This window comes from Rhinichthys klamathensis, unplaced genomic scaffold, assembly GCF_029890125.1.
Source record: "Rhinichthys klamathensis goyatoka isolate OS25496 unplaced genomic scaffold, OSU_Roscu_1.1 h1tg000290l_1, whole genome shotgun sequence".
NCBI lineage: Eukaryota > Metazoa > Chordata > Actinopteri > Cypriniformes > Leuciscidae > Rhinichthys > Rhinichthys klamathensis.
Window position 1 is genome coordinate 252,287 of NW_026606809.1, and position 18,742 is coordinate 271,028.

General features: G+C 42.2%; 1 protein-coding gene across 1 annotated transcript in view; it reads left to right on the plus strand.

Moving 5' to 3' along the window:
- trabd2a (TraB domain containing 2A) overlaps positions 1-3,982 on the plus strand; it is a 78,167-nt gene extending 74,185 nt beyond the window's left edge. The window contains 1 exon segment of the mRNA XM_056269799.1: positions 3,617-3,982. Within this exon segment, the coding sequence (XP_056125774.1) occupies positions 3,617-3,800 (184 nt within the window). The 3' untranslated portion in view covers positions 3,801-3,982.
- Positions 3,983-18,742: the final 14,760 nt, after the last annotated feature.

An 18,742-nucleotide genomic window follows, 5' to 3' on the forward strand; every position in this document is an offset into this window, starting at 1 on the left:
CTCTCAAGAAGTTAGGCCCCCTCAGGGACCAAACCCACAGTTTCCAAATCCCCTGCCGGGGATGTGATATTGCGCCCCCTGCCTGAGACGGAAGGTCTCTCCTGATCGGGATCTCCAAGGGAGGGCCGTCAAGGAGAAGAATTAGGTCCGCAAACCAAATTCAGCTCGGCCAGCGTGGTGCTACTAGCAGTAGGCTTATTCCATCCTGGCGGATTATCTCCAGAACTCCTGGGAGCAGAGCAACAGGGGAAATTGCATACAGATGCAGCCTCAGCCACGTCTGCCCCATAGCATTCAGCCCCAAGGGGCCTGGTTGAGTAAGGGAGAACAGTGCGTTGTGTACTGAGACGCAAACCAATCCACTTGTGCCTGGTAATAAATCTCCCATTTTTGCTCCACCGCCTCGGGGTGGAGTCTCCAGTCCCCTGGCCTCAGCCCCTGCCTCGACAGGGTGTCTGCTCCCATATTCTGGCCCCTTGGAATATACACTGCCCTCAAGAGAGCATATTTTCCTGAGGGACCAAAAATAAGAGGCCACCAGCGTGTTGTCTGTCCAGAGCAACACATGATGGCCCCTCAGGTCTGGGAGGAGATGTCTCAACGCATTGAAGATGACCATCATCTCTAGGCAATTCATGTGTCAAGAGAGATGATGACTCCTCCACAAGCCCTGAGCTGAGCGGCCTTCCAACACCGCTCCCCAGCCAGTGAGGGAAGCATTTGTCGAGATCGCAACTCGATGGCAAAGAGCTCCCAACACCAGAACCTGGAACAAGAACCAGTGTTTCCTCCATATAACCAAGGTGCGGGGATACTGCGACGTGATCTTGATCGTACGGAGTGGGTTTCCCTCGGGGAGAACCCTCTGGTCCTGAGCCACCCCTGTAAAGGTCTCATGTACAGCAGGCCAAAGGGTATCACATTGGACGCTGCTGCCCTGAGGCCTAACAGTCTCTCGGACTGTTTCACAGTGCGTGACTGGCCTAGCCTTAGCTCTTTTGTGGCAGTAAGGATAGCAGCTACACGAGCGGGCGACAGAACGGCTCGCATCGTGACTGAATCCCAAACCACTCCAAGAAAAGTGGTCCTCTGTACTGGAGAAAGCACACTCTTCTTGGTATTGAGCCTCAACCCCAACCTTTGCATATTGGGGCCCGAACCGCGGCCCGAACCGCTAACTGTTCTGATTGCCAATTTTTTTAATGAAAGATAAAAAGGATAAACGATGCAGATTTATTTTTTACAGCCATTTTTGATCATATTTACCAGGGGTATGATTAATTCTGGGCACGACTGTATATATATCAGACAGAGTAACACAGATCGCTTGCTGAGGCAACAGAAGCTGATGCCGGTTTGCACTGGATGTGCTTTATCTCTTCCTGGTCATGACGTCACCCGCCCATGACGCTCATTCTTTCCATTGGACTAGTTGACATGATGCTTCAGACGCATTCATGCTGGGGGCGTTCCCAAAGCGTCATCGACGCATCTCGAGTTCCCTCGAAAGGGAACTAAATATGTGTCAATATAGAGCGCAATAATTTCTTCTAGTCTTTATTGTTTTTCGAAATATGAGTATATAGTTTTTCGAAATATGAGTATATAGTTTTTCGAAATATGGGTATATAGTTTTTATTTCATTTATTTAGTTTAGGTTATTTTAGTACTTAAGTTGAAAGGCTTAATTCAATTATATTTTTTTATATTTTATTTTATTTCAGTTCATGTTTATTTCAAATAGTTAAAATGTTTTAAGGGTTTATATATTATATTTTGAATGAAATAATTTTTTCATTAGATTATTTTATTGTTGTGCTTTTGTCATTTTTATTAGATATTGTGGTAACACTACAGTAAGTTAATGTTAGTTCAATGAGCAACGCATTAGTTACCGTATTTATTAATTTTTGTTAAGTTAGTTAATAAAAACATAACAGTTCATTGTTAGTTAATGTTAGTTCAGGTTCATTTAATACTATTAACAACTTTTGATTGCAATTATGTATTTGTAAATTTCTAAATCAACATTAACTAAGATTAATAAATGCTTTAGAAGTATTTTTCATGTAAACTAATGCAACCTTATGGTAAAGTGTCACCTTTTTCTTAAAAAATGTTTTATATAGTTTGTATTAAGTTGTAGTTTTAGTTAGTTTTAAGCACTTCAACTTTATCTACTAGCTGAAATCACAGGAAATGTTTATTTTATTTCCAGTAATGGAAATGTTTTGTATGGTTTCAGATATAAGCCCGGTTCCCTGACTCACAGAACCGCCTCGAGCGGTGTGTGATCACTCGTGTTTCACGGATCAGTGTCACAGTTCTGGAGCTTCTAACAGATTCTTTACATCAGATGACATGTTCTCAGCCGAGCCTGAACCGTGTTCTGGAAATTTGCTTGGATTTATGTCTACAGTCGCCCACGTAATCCCGAGGAACAACAATATTTCTTTAATAAACAGTTTATGGAAGCGTAGCGAGTGGCGGTTCAGGTCCAGACGCTCAACACAAACAGAAGACCTGCATATAGACTTCATTTACTCTGACCCGTGGAGGGAGACGGGCCTGGCACACGTCTGAGACCCAGAGCTACACACACACACACACACACACGTTCAGAGATGTTCGAGTGTTGACACAGATGGAGGACGTGAAGGAAACTTTATTTATGTTTCCCGTCCGTCTCATGAGTTCTGACAGACTCTAAACCTCCATTTATTTTCCCTCCTCCTTCAAGGAAAAGACGGGCGTTTAGTGCGGATTCATATTTCATAAACGCGCAGATTTCAGCCGGTCACGTGACCGAAGACTCTGCGATCGCGGTGTTTGAGCGAAACCACATGTGGTCGGAGGAATTCTCCTGAAAACACACAAACCATCTGATGTTTTCGCAGAGTCACGTTTCGCTCTTAGTTTCGGTCCAGAAGCGATTCCTTCACATTTCCCTGTTCAGAAGGAGATGTTTGCCAAATGTTATTAAATAGATTAATGAATTATTAGATGATTATGATGATGACTGCACGTGTTTTTGATTCCATGGACTGCAAACATCCTGTTCTTCCTCAGTGTTTCTGTCTCGTTTTCCAGCACTAACATCTAATCATTCTTACATCAAGACACATTTACTGGAGAAGAACAATGACTGAAGATATTAAGATGTGAAAAATGTATCATAATTAAGTGAATTTATGATTAAAACAAGAACAAATATCAATGGAAGCTTGTTTCTGCTACAGAATAAGACATTTTAAAAGATAATTATGAGTTTATATCTCACAATTCTGACTTTATAACTTGCAATTGTGAGATAAAAAGTCGCAATTACCTTTTTTATTTTTTATTCTGTGGCTTCCATAAATATCTGTCAATGGAGTCAGAAAAATAATCTTGTTTTCACTTTGAATTAAGTTGATTTTTCTAAACTCATATTTGTCTCGTTTTAAGCATAAACTCGCTTCATTTTGATACATTTCTCAGAAATTTCAGACCAGATAGTTCTGGTATACAAGATACTGAGGAAAGCATCATTTCTGCAGTGTGTTTTGGACACTTCAGTAATTTTTCTGCAGTTCATTCCATCATAACTCTCTCTCTCTCTCTCTCTCTCTCACAGTGTGACGGCCGAAGCTCCGCCCCCTCTCGTCCGCATCATCAATGGTTACATCACTGTGCAGACACACCCACAGGAGCACGGCAGAGCCAATCACGACAGGACGTTCTCAGGCTCCTCCTCCTCGTGGACAAGCCCCGCCCTCGCGGCTCTGAGTGTTCAGATTATCATACGCCTGCTTTTATAATATCTGGAGTCACACACACTGATCCTGAACCACTTCCTGGTTCATTCGGGACAAATGCAGAAAACTGAAAACTAAACACTTCAATTTGTTTCTTCATTTCCAGAAGAATCATTTCCATGTAAATATCAGATGTATCATAGATGTAATTTAGAGTTTTTAATAAAGCATTTTCTTTTTGTTTACTTATATATATATAAATATATACTAAATCAGCTACTAACAAGCTTAACTGGCCTTGAAACGGCAGCAGAGCGAATTTCTGTAAAGTGTTGGTAAAATATTTTTTCCAACATCATTTCCTTCAGTTCAGTGACACAGTTTATATGAGCAGATTTAATAACATTTCGTGTATGGCGTTATTATCCTGTCCAATGTCGAGAGCGCATTATTGTAGCGCGAAAGTACATTAATATTATGCGCGAGCGTGAATCTCTCTGCTCACGCGCGGAATATGATGTGCCGAGCGTGAATCTCTCTGCTCGCGCGCGGAATATGATGTGCCGAGCGTGAATCTCTCTGCTCGCGCGCGGAATATGATATGCCGAGCGCGAATCTCTCTGCTCACGCGCGGGAACTGGGCACGCGCTCTCAGATACACTTCTCTTGTAAGAATTCTCTCTCTGGGCTGAGTGGGCTCGCTGCCTCGCTCAGAGAATATGCCTGCACTTAAAACGTGTTCAGGGCAATCGCGAATCGCTCCTCTTCCCCAGCTAACAATTTTAGGTTAGAAGAACGTTTTCATAACGTTCCCATTAAGTTATAAAAACGTTATTTCTGAATGTTCTAGGGAATTTCAAAAAGTCCAGTTTTTTAGACGTTGTATTAACGTTATTTCTTGGTTATAAGACCGTTCAATTCTCCCGTTATGTAAACGTTGTATTAATGTTATTTCCTGGTTATAATAACGTTAGAACGTTCAATTCTCCCTTTATATAAACGTTGTATTAACGTTCTTGCTTGGTTATAAGAAGTTATTCAAACGTTCAATTCTCCCATTATATAAACGTTCTCTTAATGTTTTTCTAAGATAATGAAACACGTTTCATTCATAACAAGGTAGCCTATATAATAGGCCTATATGAAGAACCTAAAACAAGAACTTTCAGATTTTAAAATTAAGACAAAAATAAATAAAAAAGACCCATGAATCATGTCTATAATATGTGTAATGTAGTCCACTGAAGTCGAGTTGAATTGAACCCAAGTAGGCCTATAGTTTATTCCAATAAACCGATTTGGGTTGAAGTGACCATATGAAATTAACATGAACATAAACTTGGAAATTGTTGTAAAAATGAGCTATATAAATTAAATTAACTTTAACTTGTGGATGTCATTGGTTGTTTTTGGTCATAATCCTTGTCCTTGTGTTCCCAATGTCTCTTGTCTAGCTTTGTTCCCTGTACCATTGTTGGTGATTCTATGTTTAGTCCAAGTTTATGTTCATGTTAATTTCATATGGTCACTTCAACCCAAATCGGTTTACTGGAATAAACTATAGGCCTACTTCGGTTCAATTCAACTCGACTTCAGTGGACTACATTACACATATTATAGACATGATTCATGGGTCTTTTTATTTTATTTTAGGTTCTTCATATAGGCTAGGCCTATTATATAGGGTACCTTGTTATATAAAAAACATTAAGAAAGGTTTTAATAATTATTAAAACATTGCTTAATGTTTTTTTTATTGAATGAAACGTTTTTCATTATCTTAGAAAAACATTAAGAGAAGGTTTATATAATGGGAGAATTGAACGTTTGAATAACGTTCTTATAACCAAACAAGAACGTTAATACAACGTTTATATAAAGGGAGAATTGAACGTTCTAACGTTATTATAACCAGGAAATAACATTAATACAACGTTTACATAACGGGAGAATTGAACTTTCTTATAACCAAGAAATAACGTTAATACAACGTCTAAAAAACTGGACTTTTTGAAATTCCCTAGAACATTCAGAAATAACGTTTTTATAACTTAATGGGAACGTTATGAAAACGTTCTTATAACCTAAAATTGTTAGCTGGGGAAGAGGAGCGATTCGCGATTGCCCTGAACACGTTTTAAGTGCAGGCATATTCTCTGAGCGAGGCAGCGAGCTCACTCAGCCCAGAGAGAGAATTCTTACAAGAGAAGTGTATCTGAGAGCGCGTGCCCAGTTCCCGCGCGTGAGCAGAGAGATTCACGCTCGCGCATAATATTAATGTTCTTTCGCGCTACAATAATGAGCTCTCGACATTTGATAGGATAATAACGCCATATTCGTGCATAAGTGAGTTTCATGAATGAGGCCTGTTGTGTTTCTGTCTGTCTTTTCCATCCGTCAACTTCAAGCATTGATGATTGTTTAAATTTGTGTATGACATAGAAATTATTCATTTAATTTATTGAATAGATAGTTTTAGTTGCTCTTAATGTGTTTGTTTTGACACATCATATTCCTGATATCCGGTGTTACAGTAATGTGTTTGTCTATGATCTTACAAACAATAAAGTATTTATCTAGTTGAAGGTCCTCCAGATGGAAGATGAATGTAGAAGTTTCACAGAGAGAAACCCTGAGCTTCTGTTTCTGTCACGGCTGAACGTCTGGATGTCTGATTGCTGGTTTCCAATGAAATCAAAAATAGTTTGTGCTGTGAGAGCATCTAAAGCATGTCACATACAAACACAATACAGTTAGATGAATATCTGAATGATCATTTACTGTCTGTGTGTGTGTGTGTGTGTGTGTGTGTGGTAAAGGCCCGTTCACATCAACAACGATAACAATAACAATATCAGCGTTCACATCACCTGCGATATCATTCTGTTTATTACAAGCGCTGCAGTTTACTCTATCGCTCGCCCGTCACTTTAAATACTGGAGCTCTGACGGGACGGATTCTGATTGGCTTTTTAGAACAATATCTTTATTGTTATCATTATAGTTATCGTTCTTGGTGTGAACGGGCCTTAAATCTTTAGTTTTTGGTTAGAAATAAATCTGACTTTGGAGACAAAAAAAAAGTTAATAATGTTATTATTATTATTATTATTACTAATTCTAAAATGCCATAATGCGCTTTTTATAATTTAAACTAGGGCCGGGACTTTAACGCGTTATTTAAGATTAATTAATTACAGACTTTAACACGTTAATTAATTACACAAAAAAATATTTTTAATCCCACTTATTTTTGCACCGCGGATCGTTTCTCACTCGATGAGTTTCGGCGGACCGATTATACTGGCGCACCAACTAGCGTTCATGACGAAGAAGCAAGGGGGTAATCCATCGACCGGAAGTTGAAGCCGGCCGGGTGCCGCCATGTTGTAGCAGAACTTCACTTGCGTTAGCATTTCCATTGACTCCCATTCATTTTGGCGTCACTTTGACAGCGAATAACTTTACATCTGAGGCGTTTAAAGACTCCATTTGTCCATTATTTATTTCTAAAGAAACACGACAATGTATAAAGGGCTCCATTACCTTCTATGTTACATTATGGCCCCGTAGAAACAGATTTAGTAAAAATAGGCTAACGATTGCGTCACAACCACTCGACTCTCTGTCGCGCTGTACAGAAATGACCGTACAGACAGGAGGAGAAGCTCGCAGGCGATCGGGGGGACGTCCCGTCAAGGGAGAAGCCCATAGATAATGAGTCCATAAAAGCAACGGAATACTTACTCCTGCTCACTCACGCCAGAGAACTCTTTGCTCAAGTTCCCCGTCTCTGCAAGATTAACGTTGGCAATTTTCACGCACAGCTACTAGAAGAGTAACGTCTGTCAGACAGGTTGCTCACGTCATCAAGCTTAGTTTGAGTCGGTTTGAGTCTGCGCGTCAGGAACGGAAGTGCTCCAAAATCGCTAGAAATGGGCTTCAACTGAGTTCCAATGAGATGCTCTGTCCACTTCGTATACTGTCTATGCGAAGAAGCTGACGAGATCCCTTTGGTTGGCCGGTGGATGGGAAATTTTGTTACAAAAAACGAACGGATGGAAGCGTCGATAAGAGCATGGTTGTGTGCAAGCTATGCAACAAGGAATTCGCTATTGCTATTAGTGTAGCAATTAAGCAATTACACTTAATGGCAAAAATTGCACTGGTCTGCTGGACTCGGTTGAACAAAAATAAACAATATTTTCTTGCTTAAGCTTATGTATTCAGTCATTATTCAATAGTATACTAAAAATCCACGTGAAAAAAAGTACTTCTCACTGTTCTCAGGTCAAATATTTATGCAATTAAAATGCGATTAATTTCGATTAATTAAGTCAAGTCAAGTCACATTTATTTATATAGCGCTTTTCACAATACAGATTGCATCAAAGCAGCTTCACAGTGATAACATGAAAGTAGTACAACACAGTTCAATAATATTGTTGAATATTAAATATCCCCAACTAAGCAAGCCAAAAGCAAGGCGACAGTGGCAAGGAACCAAAACTCCATCAGATTGGATGGAGAAAAAAACCTTGGGAGAACCCAGGCTAGTCAGGGGCCAGTTCTCCTCTGGCTAACAATCATAGGGTTTCAAAGAAGCTTTACAGTAAGTGCATATCAGAAAGTACCTGGAAAAAATACATTTAGTTAATCATGTAATATTAAGGGGATAACATATCGCCGGCGTTGAGTCGTCTCTTCGCAGGCGTTGAGTCGTCTCTTCACAGGCGTTGGTCTTCTCATCACAGGCGTTGGGGCATCCGAAATCCCCGTGAGAGGCAGGATACAAAACTGGAGCCTACGAACGCCATTTTTCTCGGGACAAGCGTCCCGAGATAACAGCAGAAAGGCAGATGGGAAATAATTAGCATAGCTGATGTTCATAATGATTTCCATTACACGGGAGTAGGTGTTAGAAAACCATAATCTCACAACTCTCCGCAACCCAAACTCTCCGCAACCCAACCGCAACCATACGGACCGACCCGTTTGTCTATAAGGCTGTCGAGCCCCACTGGTGCGTTAAGCAGTTTCAGTGGCAAACGGTTCCGTATGGCATAGCAGAGGACTAAAAGGTAAGCATTATGTGAATGCTTGACTAAAGAGACACGTCTTTAGTCTAGTTTTAAACTGTGTCAGCGAGTCAGAGCATCGGACCGTATCGGGAAGGCTATTCCAGAGTTTTGGAGCTAAATGCGAGAATGCCCTCCCTCCTTTCGTGGACTTCGATATCCTAGGAATGACCAGAAGCCTTGAATTTAGTGATCTTAGAGAACGCGGTGGATTGTAGGGCGAAAGAAGGTCCGTTAAGTACATAGGAGCTAAACCATTAAGGGCTTTATAGGTCAGTAGTAGTACTTTGTAATTGATACGGAACTTAATAGGTAACCAGTGCAGAGATGATAAAATCGGTGTTATATGATCATATTTTCTTGATCTAGTAAGAACTCTAGCGGCTGCATTTTGGACTAACTGTAGCTTGTTTATTGAAGATGCAGGACAACCAGCTAATAAAGCATTACAGTAATCTAGTCTCGAGGTCATGAATGCATGAACTAACTTTTCTGCATCAGAAACAGATAGCATGTTACGTAATTTAGCAATGTTTCTAAGGTGGAAAAAGGCTGTTCTTGTAACATATGAAATATGATTTTCGAAAGACAAGTTGCGGTCTAGTATAACACCCAGGTCTTTTACTGTAGTGGAAAAAGTAACAGGACCTCCTTCTATATTAAAGTCGTATTGTAAGAGGTTTTGTGTGTAGTTTTTTGGACCAATAAGTAATACCTCCGTTTTATCTGGATTTAATAGCAGGAAATTACGCGTCATCCAGCATTTTATATCTTTGAGACATTCTGTCAATTTAGATGAGGTAATGTTTTCATCTGGTCGTGATGAAATATATAATTGAGTGTCGTCAGCATAACAGTGGAAATTAATTCCATGTTTTCTTATAATATTACCAAGTGGCAGCATATATATTGAGAATAGCAGAGGGCCTAGCACCGATCCTTGCGGCACTCCATAGTCTACTGACGTTAACTTTGACTTTGACTTTGACTCCACTGCGTCCCGCGCTTTACTCCACTGCGTCCCGCGCTTTACTCCACTGCGTCCCGCGCTTTACTCCACTGCGTCCCGCGCTTTACTCCACTGCGTCCCGCGCTTTACTCCACTGCGTCCCGCGCTTTACTCCACTGCGTCCCGCGCTTTACTCCACTGCGTCCCGCGCTTTACTCCACTGCGTCCCGCGCTTTACTCCACTGCGTCCCGCGCTTTACTCCACTGCGTCCCGCGCTTTACTCCACTGCGTCCCGCGCTTTACTCCACTGCGTCCCGCGCTTTACTCCACTGCGTCCCGCGCTTTACTCCACTGCGTCCCGCGCTTTACTCCACTGCGTCCCGCGCTTTACTCCACTGCGTCCCGCGCTTTACTCCACTGCGTCCCGCGCTTTACTCCACTGCGTCCCGCGCTTTACTCCACTGCGTCCCGCGCTTTACTCCACTGCGTCCCGCGCTTTACTCCACTGCGTCCCGCGCTTTACTCCACTGCGTCCCGCGCTTTACTCCACTGCGTCCCGCGCTTTACTCCACTGCGTCCCGCGCTTTACTCCACTGCGTCCCGCGCTTTACTCCACTGCGTCCCGCGCTTTACTCCACTGCGTCCCGCGCTTTACTCCACTGCGTCCCGCGCTTTACTCCACTGCGTCCCGCGCTTTACTCCACTGCGTCCCGCGCTTTACTCCACTGCGTCCCGCGCTTTACTCCACTGCGTCCCGCGCTTTACTCCACTGCGTCCCGCGCTTTACTCCACTGCGTCCCGCGCTTTACTCCACTGCGTCCCGCGCTTTACTCCACTGCGTCCCGCGCTTTACTCCACTGCGTCCCGCGCTTTACTCCACTGCATCCCGCGCTTTACTCCACTGCATCCCGCGCTTTACTCCACTGCATCCCGCGCTTTACTCCACTGCATCCCGCGCTTTACTCCACTGCATCCCGCGCTTTACTCCACTGCATCCCGCGCTTTACTCCACTGCATCCCGCGATTTACTCCACTGCATCCCGCGCTTTACTCCACTGCATCCCGCGCTTTACTCCACTGCATCCCGCGCTTTACTCCACTGCATCCCGCGCTTTACTCCACTGCATCCCGCGCTTTACTCCACTGCATCCCGCGCTTTACTCCACTGCATCCCGCGCTTTACTCCACTGCATCCCGCGCTTTACTCCACTGCATCCCGCGCTTTACTCCACTGCATCCCGCGCTTTACTCCACTGCATCCCGCGCTTTACTCCACTGCATCCCGCGCTTTACTCCACTGCATCCCGCGCTTTACTCCACTGCATCCCGCGCTTTACTCCACTGCATCCCGCGCTTTACTCCACTGCATCCCGCGCTTTACTCCACTGCATCCCGCGCTTTACTCCACTGCATCCCGCGCTTTACTCCACTGCATCCCGCGCTTTACTCCACTGCATCCCGCGCTTTACTCCACTGCATCCCGCGCTTTACTCCACTGCATCCCGCGCTTTACTCCACTGCATCCCGCGCTTTACTCCACTGCATCCCGCGCTTTACTCCACTGCATCCCGCGCTTTACTCCACTGCATCCCGCGCTTTACTCCACTGCATCCCGCGCTTTACTCCACTGCATCCCGCGCTTTACTCCACTGCATCCCACGCTTTACTCCACTGCGTCCCACGCTTTACTCCACTGCGTCCCACGTTTTACTCCACTGCGTCCCACGCTTTACTCCACTGCGTCCCACGCTTTACACCACTGCGTCCCACGCTTTACTCCACTGCATCCCACGCTTTACTCCACTGCATCCCGCGCTTTACTCCACTGCATCCCACGCTTTACACCACTGCGTCCCACGCTTTACACCACTGCGTCCCACGCTTTACTCCACTGCATCCCACGCTTTACACCACTGCATCCCACACTTTACACCACTGCGTCCCACGCTTTACACCACTGCGTCCCACGCTTTACACCACTTTACACCACTGCATCCCACGCTTTACTCCACTGCATATCACGCTTTACACCACTGTATCCCACGATATTTGTAGAAGCGTCTGCATGCCTTGATTTATACAACTGTAGGCATGGAAGTGATTGGAACACCTAAATTCAATGATTTGGAGGGGTGTCCCAATACTTTTGGCAATATAGTATGTACATATATGGAAACAGAGTATGATTGGAAACTGTCCTTCAATACAAATAATACAAATATCCCGTTTACTTGTGAAAATGATGGCAGACACCTTCACTGAGGGATTCATGCGGTGTGAAAAACACGGGCACAAAAATCCGACTCCCATGTTCATTTGCCTGTTTTTGCTGATGAAGAATCTCTGAGCTCAATCTGATCTCACTTACAGCTCATAAAGGACACACAGGAGGTTTGTACATACGACACTGAGAATATAACGCTGCAAACGCCACATTCACAGCAACACGATGAACTCGACAGACGCTGCTGATGCTTTTATTGTGTGTATGTTCTCGGCTCGCTGAAGTCACGGCGCATTACACAGGTGTTTATTTGTTCAGCGTAATCCCAGAATGCATCAGCTGTCCAGTGGCGTCACATCAAACTTAAATCTTCATTACACTCCTCAAATAAATACAGAATCATGAGTTTAGTTTCTGTTTCCACATGAATGTGTTACAAAAGTTCCATATCGCAGCGTTGATGTGCCGTTATTTCCGCCCACTTCATGAACGATCAGAGGCTGGCGAGGAGTGTAAGAACTGCAGGCCTCATGAACGACTGTTGAATGACATATCGCACAAGGGCGGCTCTGAAACACATTTCTCCAGCTCTACTGGGAAAGAAAACACAGAAGGTTTCAAAGCAAACCTGGGGAATCCCAGAGGTCCAGGAGCTCAAAGAAACGGATGATGCCAGAGAGAACTCGAGTTCACTGAACGAAAGACAGTCCTGGAACTAAAAACGACTTCCTTTCTCCACTCGCTTTGTGTGTGCTTTAAACATATGGACTTTATAGTATGGCTACTCCAACAAAAACTTTTTACTGTGCCAATCTTGTTTAAAGGCCCCTTGAACTTGGCATATTAGACATAATATTATTGGCATAATAGACAATAATTTGGAGCAGCTTACTGAGCCATCATAGAGGATGTGTTAAAGCTCACAAAAGGGCTTGATAGCTGGACTAATGAAATGCTAATTTTAACTGTATCAATTTTTACTGTATCAATGTCTTTTTGGTCCTTCACATATTGGACAGTAAACACTGATCCACCTGTTTGGACATTACACATATACACAGAGAGAAAAGCTGCCTAACAGTGTTGGGGGAAATTACATAGAAAAGTAACACATTAGAATATTGCGTTACCCCCTTAAAAAGTAACTACTTAGAACTTTTTTAGAAAAGTATTGATGACTTACGTTACTTTTGCTGTACTTTTTTCACCTGGACTGGGCTTGTTTTTTTAATAACAAAAAAGTTATATTTTTGGGCAAATGTACAGACCCTTTCACGCCAAAAGTGAAACAACAATCCTCATACTGAAGGAAATGCAGATTCACGCGTGTACAGTAGAGGTAGAGTACAGTAGAGTACAGTAGAGGTAGAGTACAGTAGAGCTTGAGTACAGTAGAGTACAGTAGAGGTAGAGTGCAGTAGAGTACAGTAGAGGTAGAGTACAGTAGAGGTAGAGTACAGTGGAGGTAGAGTACAGTGCAGGGAGAGTACAGTAGAGGTAGAGTACAGTAGAGGTAGAGTAGAGTACAAGTAGAGTACAGTATAGTGGGGTACAGTGGAGGTAGAGTACAGTACAGGTAGAGTACAGTATAGTGGGGTACAGTGGAGGTAGAGTACAGTACAGGTAGAGTACAGTAGAGTACAGTAGATGTAGAGTACAGTACAGGTAGAGTACAGTACAGGTAGAGTACAGTAGAGGTAGAGTACAGTAGAGGTAGAGTACAGTAGAGGTAGAGTACAGTACAGGTAGAGTACAGTACAGGTAGAGTACAGTACAGGTAGAGTACAGTACAGGTAGAGTACAGTGCAGTAGATGTAGAGTACAGTACAATGAGAGTACAGTACAGGTAGAGTACAGGTAGAGGTAGAGTAGAGTACAGGTAGAGTACAGTAGAGGTAGAGTACAGTAGAGGTAGAGTACAGTACAGGTAGAGTACAGTACAGGTAGAGTACAGTAGAGGTAGAGTACAGTAGAGGTAGAGTACAGTAGAGGTAGAGTACAGTAGAGGTAGAGTACAGTACAGCTAGACTACAGTACAGCTAGAGTACAGTACAGCTAGAGTACAGTACAGCTAGAGTACAGTACAGGTAGAGTACAGTACATGTAGAGTACAGTACAGGTAGAGTACAGTACAGGTAGAGTACAGTACATGTAGAGTACAGTAGAGGTAGAGTACAGTAGAGGTAGAGTACAGTACAGCTAGAGTACAGAACAGGTAGAGTACAGTACAGGTAGAATACAGTACAGGTAGAGTACAGTACATGTAGAGTACAGTAGAGGTAGAGTACAGTAGAGGTAGAGTACAGTAGAGTACAGTAGAGGTAGAGTACAGTAGAGGTAGAGTACAGTAGAGTACAGTAGAGGTAGAGTACAGTAGAGGTAGAGTACAGTAGAGTACAGTAGAGGTAGAGTACAGTAGAGTAGAGTACAGTACAGCTAGAGTACAGTGCAGGTAGAGTACAGTACAGGTAGAGTACAGTAGATGTAGAGTACAGTAGAGGTAGAGTACAGTAGAGGTAGAGTACAGTAGAGTACAGTAGAGGTAGAGTACAGTAGAGGTAGAGTACAGTAGAGTACAGTAGAGGTAGAGTACAGTAGAGTAGAGTACAGTACAGCTAGAGTACAGTGCAGGTAGAGTACAGTACAGGTAGAGTACAGTAGATGTAGAGTACAGTACAGCTAGAGTACAGTGCAGGTAGAGTACAGTACATGTAGAGTACAGTAGAGGTAGAGTACAGTAGATGTAGAGTACAGTACAGGTAAAGTACAGTACAGGTAGAGTACAGTACAGGTAGAGTACAGTACAGGTAGAGTACAGTACAGGTAGAGTACAGTACAGCTAGAGTACAGTACAGGTAGAGTACAGTACAGGTAGAGTACAGTACAGGTAGAGTACAGTACAGGTAGAGTACAGTACAGGTAGAGTACAGTACATGTAGAGTACAGTAGAGGTAGAGTACAGTAGAGGTAGAGTACAGTAGAGTACAGTAGAGGTAGAGTACAGTAGAGGTAGAGTACAGTAGAGTACAGTAGAGGTAGAGTACAGTAGAGTAGAGTACAGTACAGCTAGAGTACAGTGCAGGTAGAGTACAGTACAGGTAGAGTACAGTAGATGTAGAGTACAGTACAGCTAGAGTACAGTGCAGGTAGAGTACAGTACATGTAGAGTACAGTAGAGGTAGAGTACAGTAGATGTAGAGTACAGTACAGGTAAAGTACAGTACAGGTAGAGTACAGTACAGGTAGAGTACAGTATAGTGGGATACAGTTGAGGTAGAGTACAGTACAGCTAGAGTACAGTATAGTGGGATACAGTTGAGGTAGAGTACAGTACAGTAGAGGTAGAGTACAGTACAGTAGTTTACAGTAGAGCACAGTAGAGTAGAGTAAACAGAGTACAGTGCAATAGTGTACAGTAGAGGGCGCCGCTCAAACAAACCTTTCAGCAGCTGGTCTGGATAACAGAAGAATAAAATGCAGGAGAAAAAAGTTTAACACTTACTTTACCTTATAAAAACAAAAAAATCTATAGTCATTTTTGCTTATGGTTTAACTGAATTATTGAAGGTCAGAAGCATGTACATTGCTCAATAAAGTGAGATTAAAGGCATGATAATGTATGTTTTATTTAACATTAAGTTACTGGAAGTTTGGATAGTATGCTGATTTGCATTTCATTGATTTTATTTATTTTATTGGATCTTTTTTGTGCAAGTAAGCGCCTCTGCACTTGGATTTGTTTCAACATGTGGACAGGAGAGCTGTCAGTCAATAAATGGGAAAACTTACGTTACTTATTTGAAAAAGTCAGATATTTTGTTGTAAATTTTAAAAGTAATGCGTTACTTTACTAGTTACTTGGAAAAGTAATCTGATTACATAACTCAAGTTACTTGTAATGAGTTACCACGACACTGCTGTCTAAATAAATACATATAAATATACACTCACCGGCCACTTTATTAGGTACCCCATGCTAGTAACGGGTTGGACCCCCTTTTGCCTTCAGAACTGCCTCAATTCTTCGTGGCATAGATTCAACAAGGTGCTGGAAGCATTCCTCAGGGAGTTTGGTCCATATTGACATGATGGCATCACACAGTTGCCGCAGATTTGTCGGCTGCACATCCATGATGCGAATCTCCCGTTCCACCACATCCCAAAGATGCTCTATTGGGTTGAGATCTGGTGACTGTGGAGGCCATTTTAGTACAGTGAACTCATTGTCATGTTCAAGAAACCAATTTGAAATGATTAGAGCTTTGTGACATGGTGGAAGTAGCCATCAGAGGATGGGTACATGGTGGCCATAAAGGGATGGACATGGTCAGAAACAATGCTCAGGTAGGCCGTGGCATTTAAACGATGCCCAATTGGCACTAAGGGGCCTAAAGTGTGTCAGGAAAACATCCCCCACACCATTACACCACCACCACCAGCCTGCACAGTGGTAACAAGGCATGATGGTTCCATGTTCTCACTCTGTTTACGCCAAATTCTGACTCTAACATCTGAATGTCTCAACAGAAATCGAGACTCATCAGACCAGGCAACATTTTTCCAGTCTTCAACTGTTCAATTTTGGTGAGCTCTTGCAAATTGTAGCCTCTTTTTCCTATTTGTAGTGGAGATGAGTGGTACCCGGTGGAGTCTTCTGCTGTTGTAGCCCATCCGCCTCAAGGTTGTGCGTGTTGTGGCTTCACAAATGCTTTGCTGCATACCTCGGTTGTAACGAGTGGTTATTTCAGTCACTGTTGCCCTTCTATCAGCTCGAACCAGTCTGGCCATTCTCCTCTGACCTCTGGCATCAACAAGGCATTTCCGCCCACAGAACTGCCGCTCACTGGATGTTTTTTCTTTTTCGGACCATTCTCTGTAAACCCTAGAGATGGTTGTGTGTGAAAATCCCAGTAGATTAGCGGTTTCTGAAATACTCAGACCAGCCCTTCTGGCACCAACAATCATGCCACGTTCAAAGTCACTCAAATCACCTTTCTTCCCCATACTGATGCTCGGTTTGAACTGCAGGAGATTGTCTTGACCATGTCTACATGCCTAAATGCACGTAGTTGCCGCCATGTGATTGGCTGCTTAGAAATTAAGTGTTAACGAGCAGTTGGACAGGTGTACCTAATAAAGTGGCCGGTGAGTGTATATATATATATATTTTTTTTTTTTAAATGGAGAAAATCTTATTTCTCTGTTCCCATTCATTCACTGTCCTTCACTGGAGCTCTGAGTGATGATGTCACTGATATGACTACAAATATCAGTTGTATGAAATTTAAGTTACATGACATTAAAACCAACAGTAATTTCATAAACAACAGCAGATGTGATTTACCAGCTAAACACATGAAACAAACATTATATTACTAAATGCCAGATCATGAAGTGATTGATGATCCTGTGACATCAGTAACAGAGCAGAACGTGTTTCCTCGTCTGCTGTAAAAGACAATTGAATAATTTCAATAAATAAAGTTTATTTTACTGTCCTACAATGATAAAGTCATTATCAAGTGAATATTTAAGATTTGGTTGGATCTTAAAGGAAGAGCAAAGATGTTAAACTGAAGTCGTTTAGAGACAGGCTAATGAAGGAAATGTTGGTTTATACACTGATGTGAGTGTGTTTCTGCAGGAGTTTCTCCTCGTTGCTCTCAATGATTCATATTTCACATGATTTTCACTTCATAAATGCAGGGCTGGAGTCTAGAGACTGAACTGCAAAGTATAAAATGTCCCTTTTAAGTAAATTACAGTCAGATTTGTCAAGACATATTAAATGTAAACTATATATATATAAAATGTAAAATGATACATTTTATAAATGATATATTAATGCAAGAATGATTGCAAATTAATGGAATAAGAATTTCTTGATCTTTTGTCAAAATCGTTTGATTATTGTGACTGATCACATCAGACAGAACGAAGCTTTGACTGATTCCTCTGGACGGAAACATCTGTGTGTTCAAACACGCGTGTGTGAAGAGAAACTTCACACAGAAACACGTCTGTCGCTGCAGGTGCACGAGATGAAAGCAGAAATATTAATATTAATGCTCAAATTTTTCAGCTCAGCGCTTCAGTTCATCATTATTCTACAAGACAGGAAAGGCAGGGTTTGTTCCAGAAACATGAAGACTCTTCACAAGTGCTCTAAATGGATTTATATATATTATATATATATATATATATTTCTTCTGAAGCAGAACATTCACTCACTCACTCACACACACTCACTCGCACACTCACACACTCGCTCAGTCACACACTCACTCACTCAGTCACACACTCGCTCGCTCACACATACACACTCGCTCACTCACACAAAAACTCACTCTCACTCGTGTGCTGTTTTAATTTATCTGGATTCTGTGTTTTATGATTTAAGACAGAAATGGTGGTAAGCAAATGAATAAATAAAATGAATTGCTTAATTTTAAAATGCAATCAAATTAAATTAGTACAATTGCTTTCAGTGTTTTATTTTCAAAGTGCTGCACAACAGAGGTTTCAATTAAAACATGCATGAAAAATTGTATGATATTGTGTAATGTTTTAATAAACAATCATTATTGTTGAAGTATATTTTATGGTACAATAGTAATGCGTTAAGTTTCTGTCGTAATTTCTCCAAGTTAGGCCATTCCTTGACTTGTTTTTGTGTGTATATGATGAGAGTTTCCTCAAATCAACGTTGAACTTTCACAGACACTAGAATCCATAATGTGATTTGATTCCGGA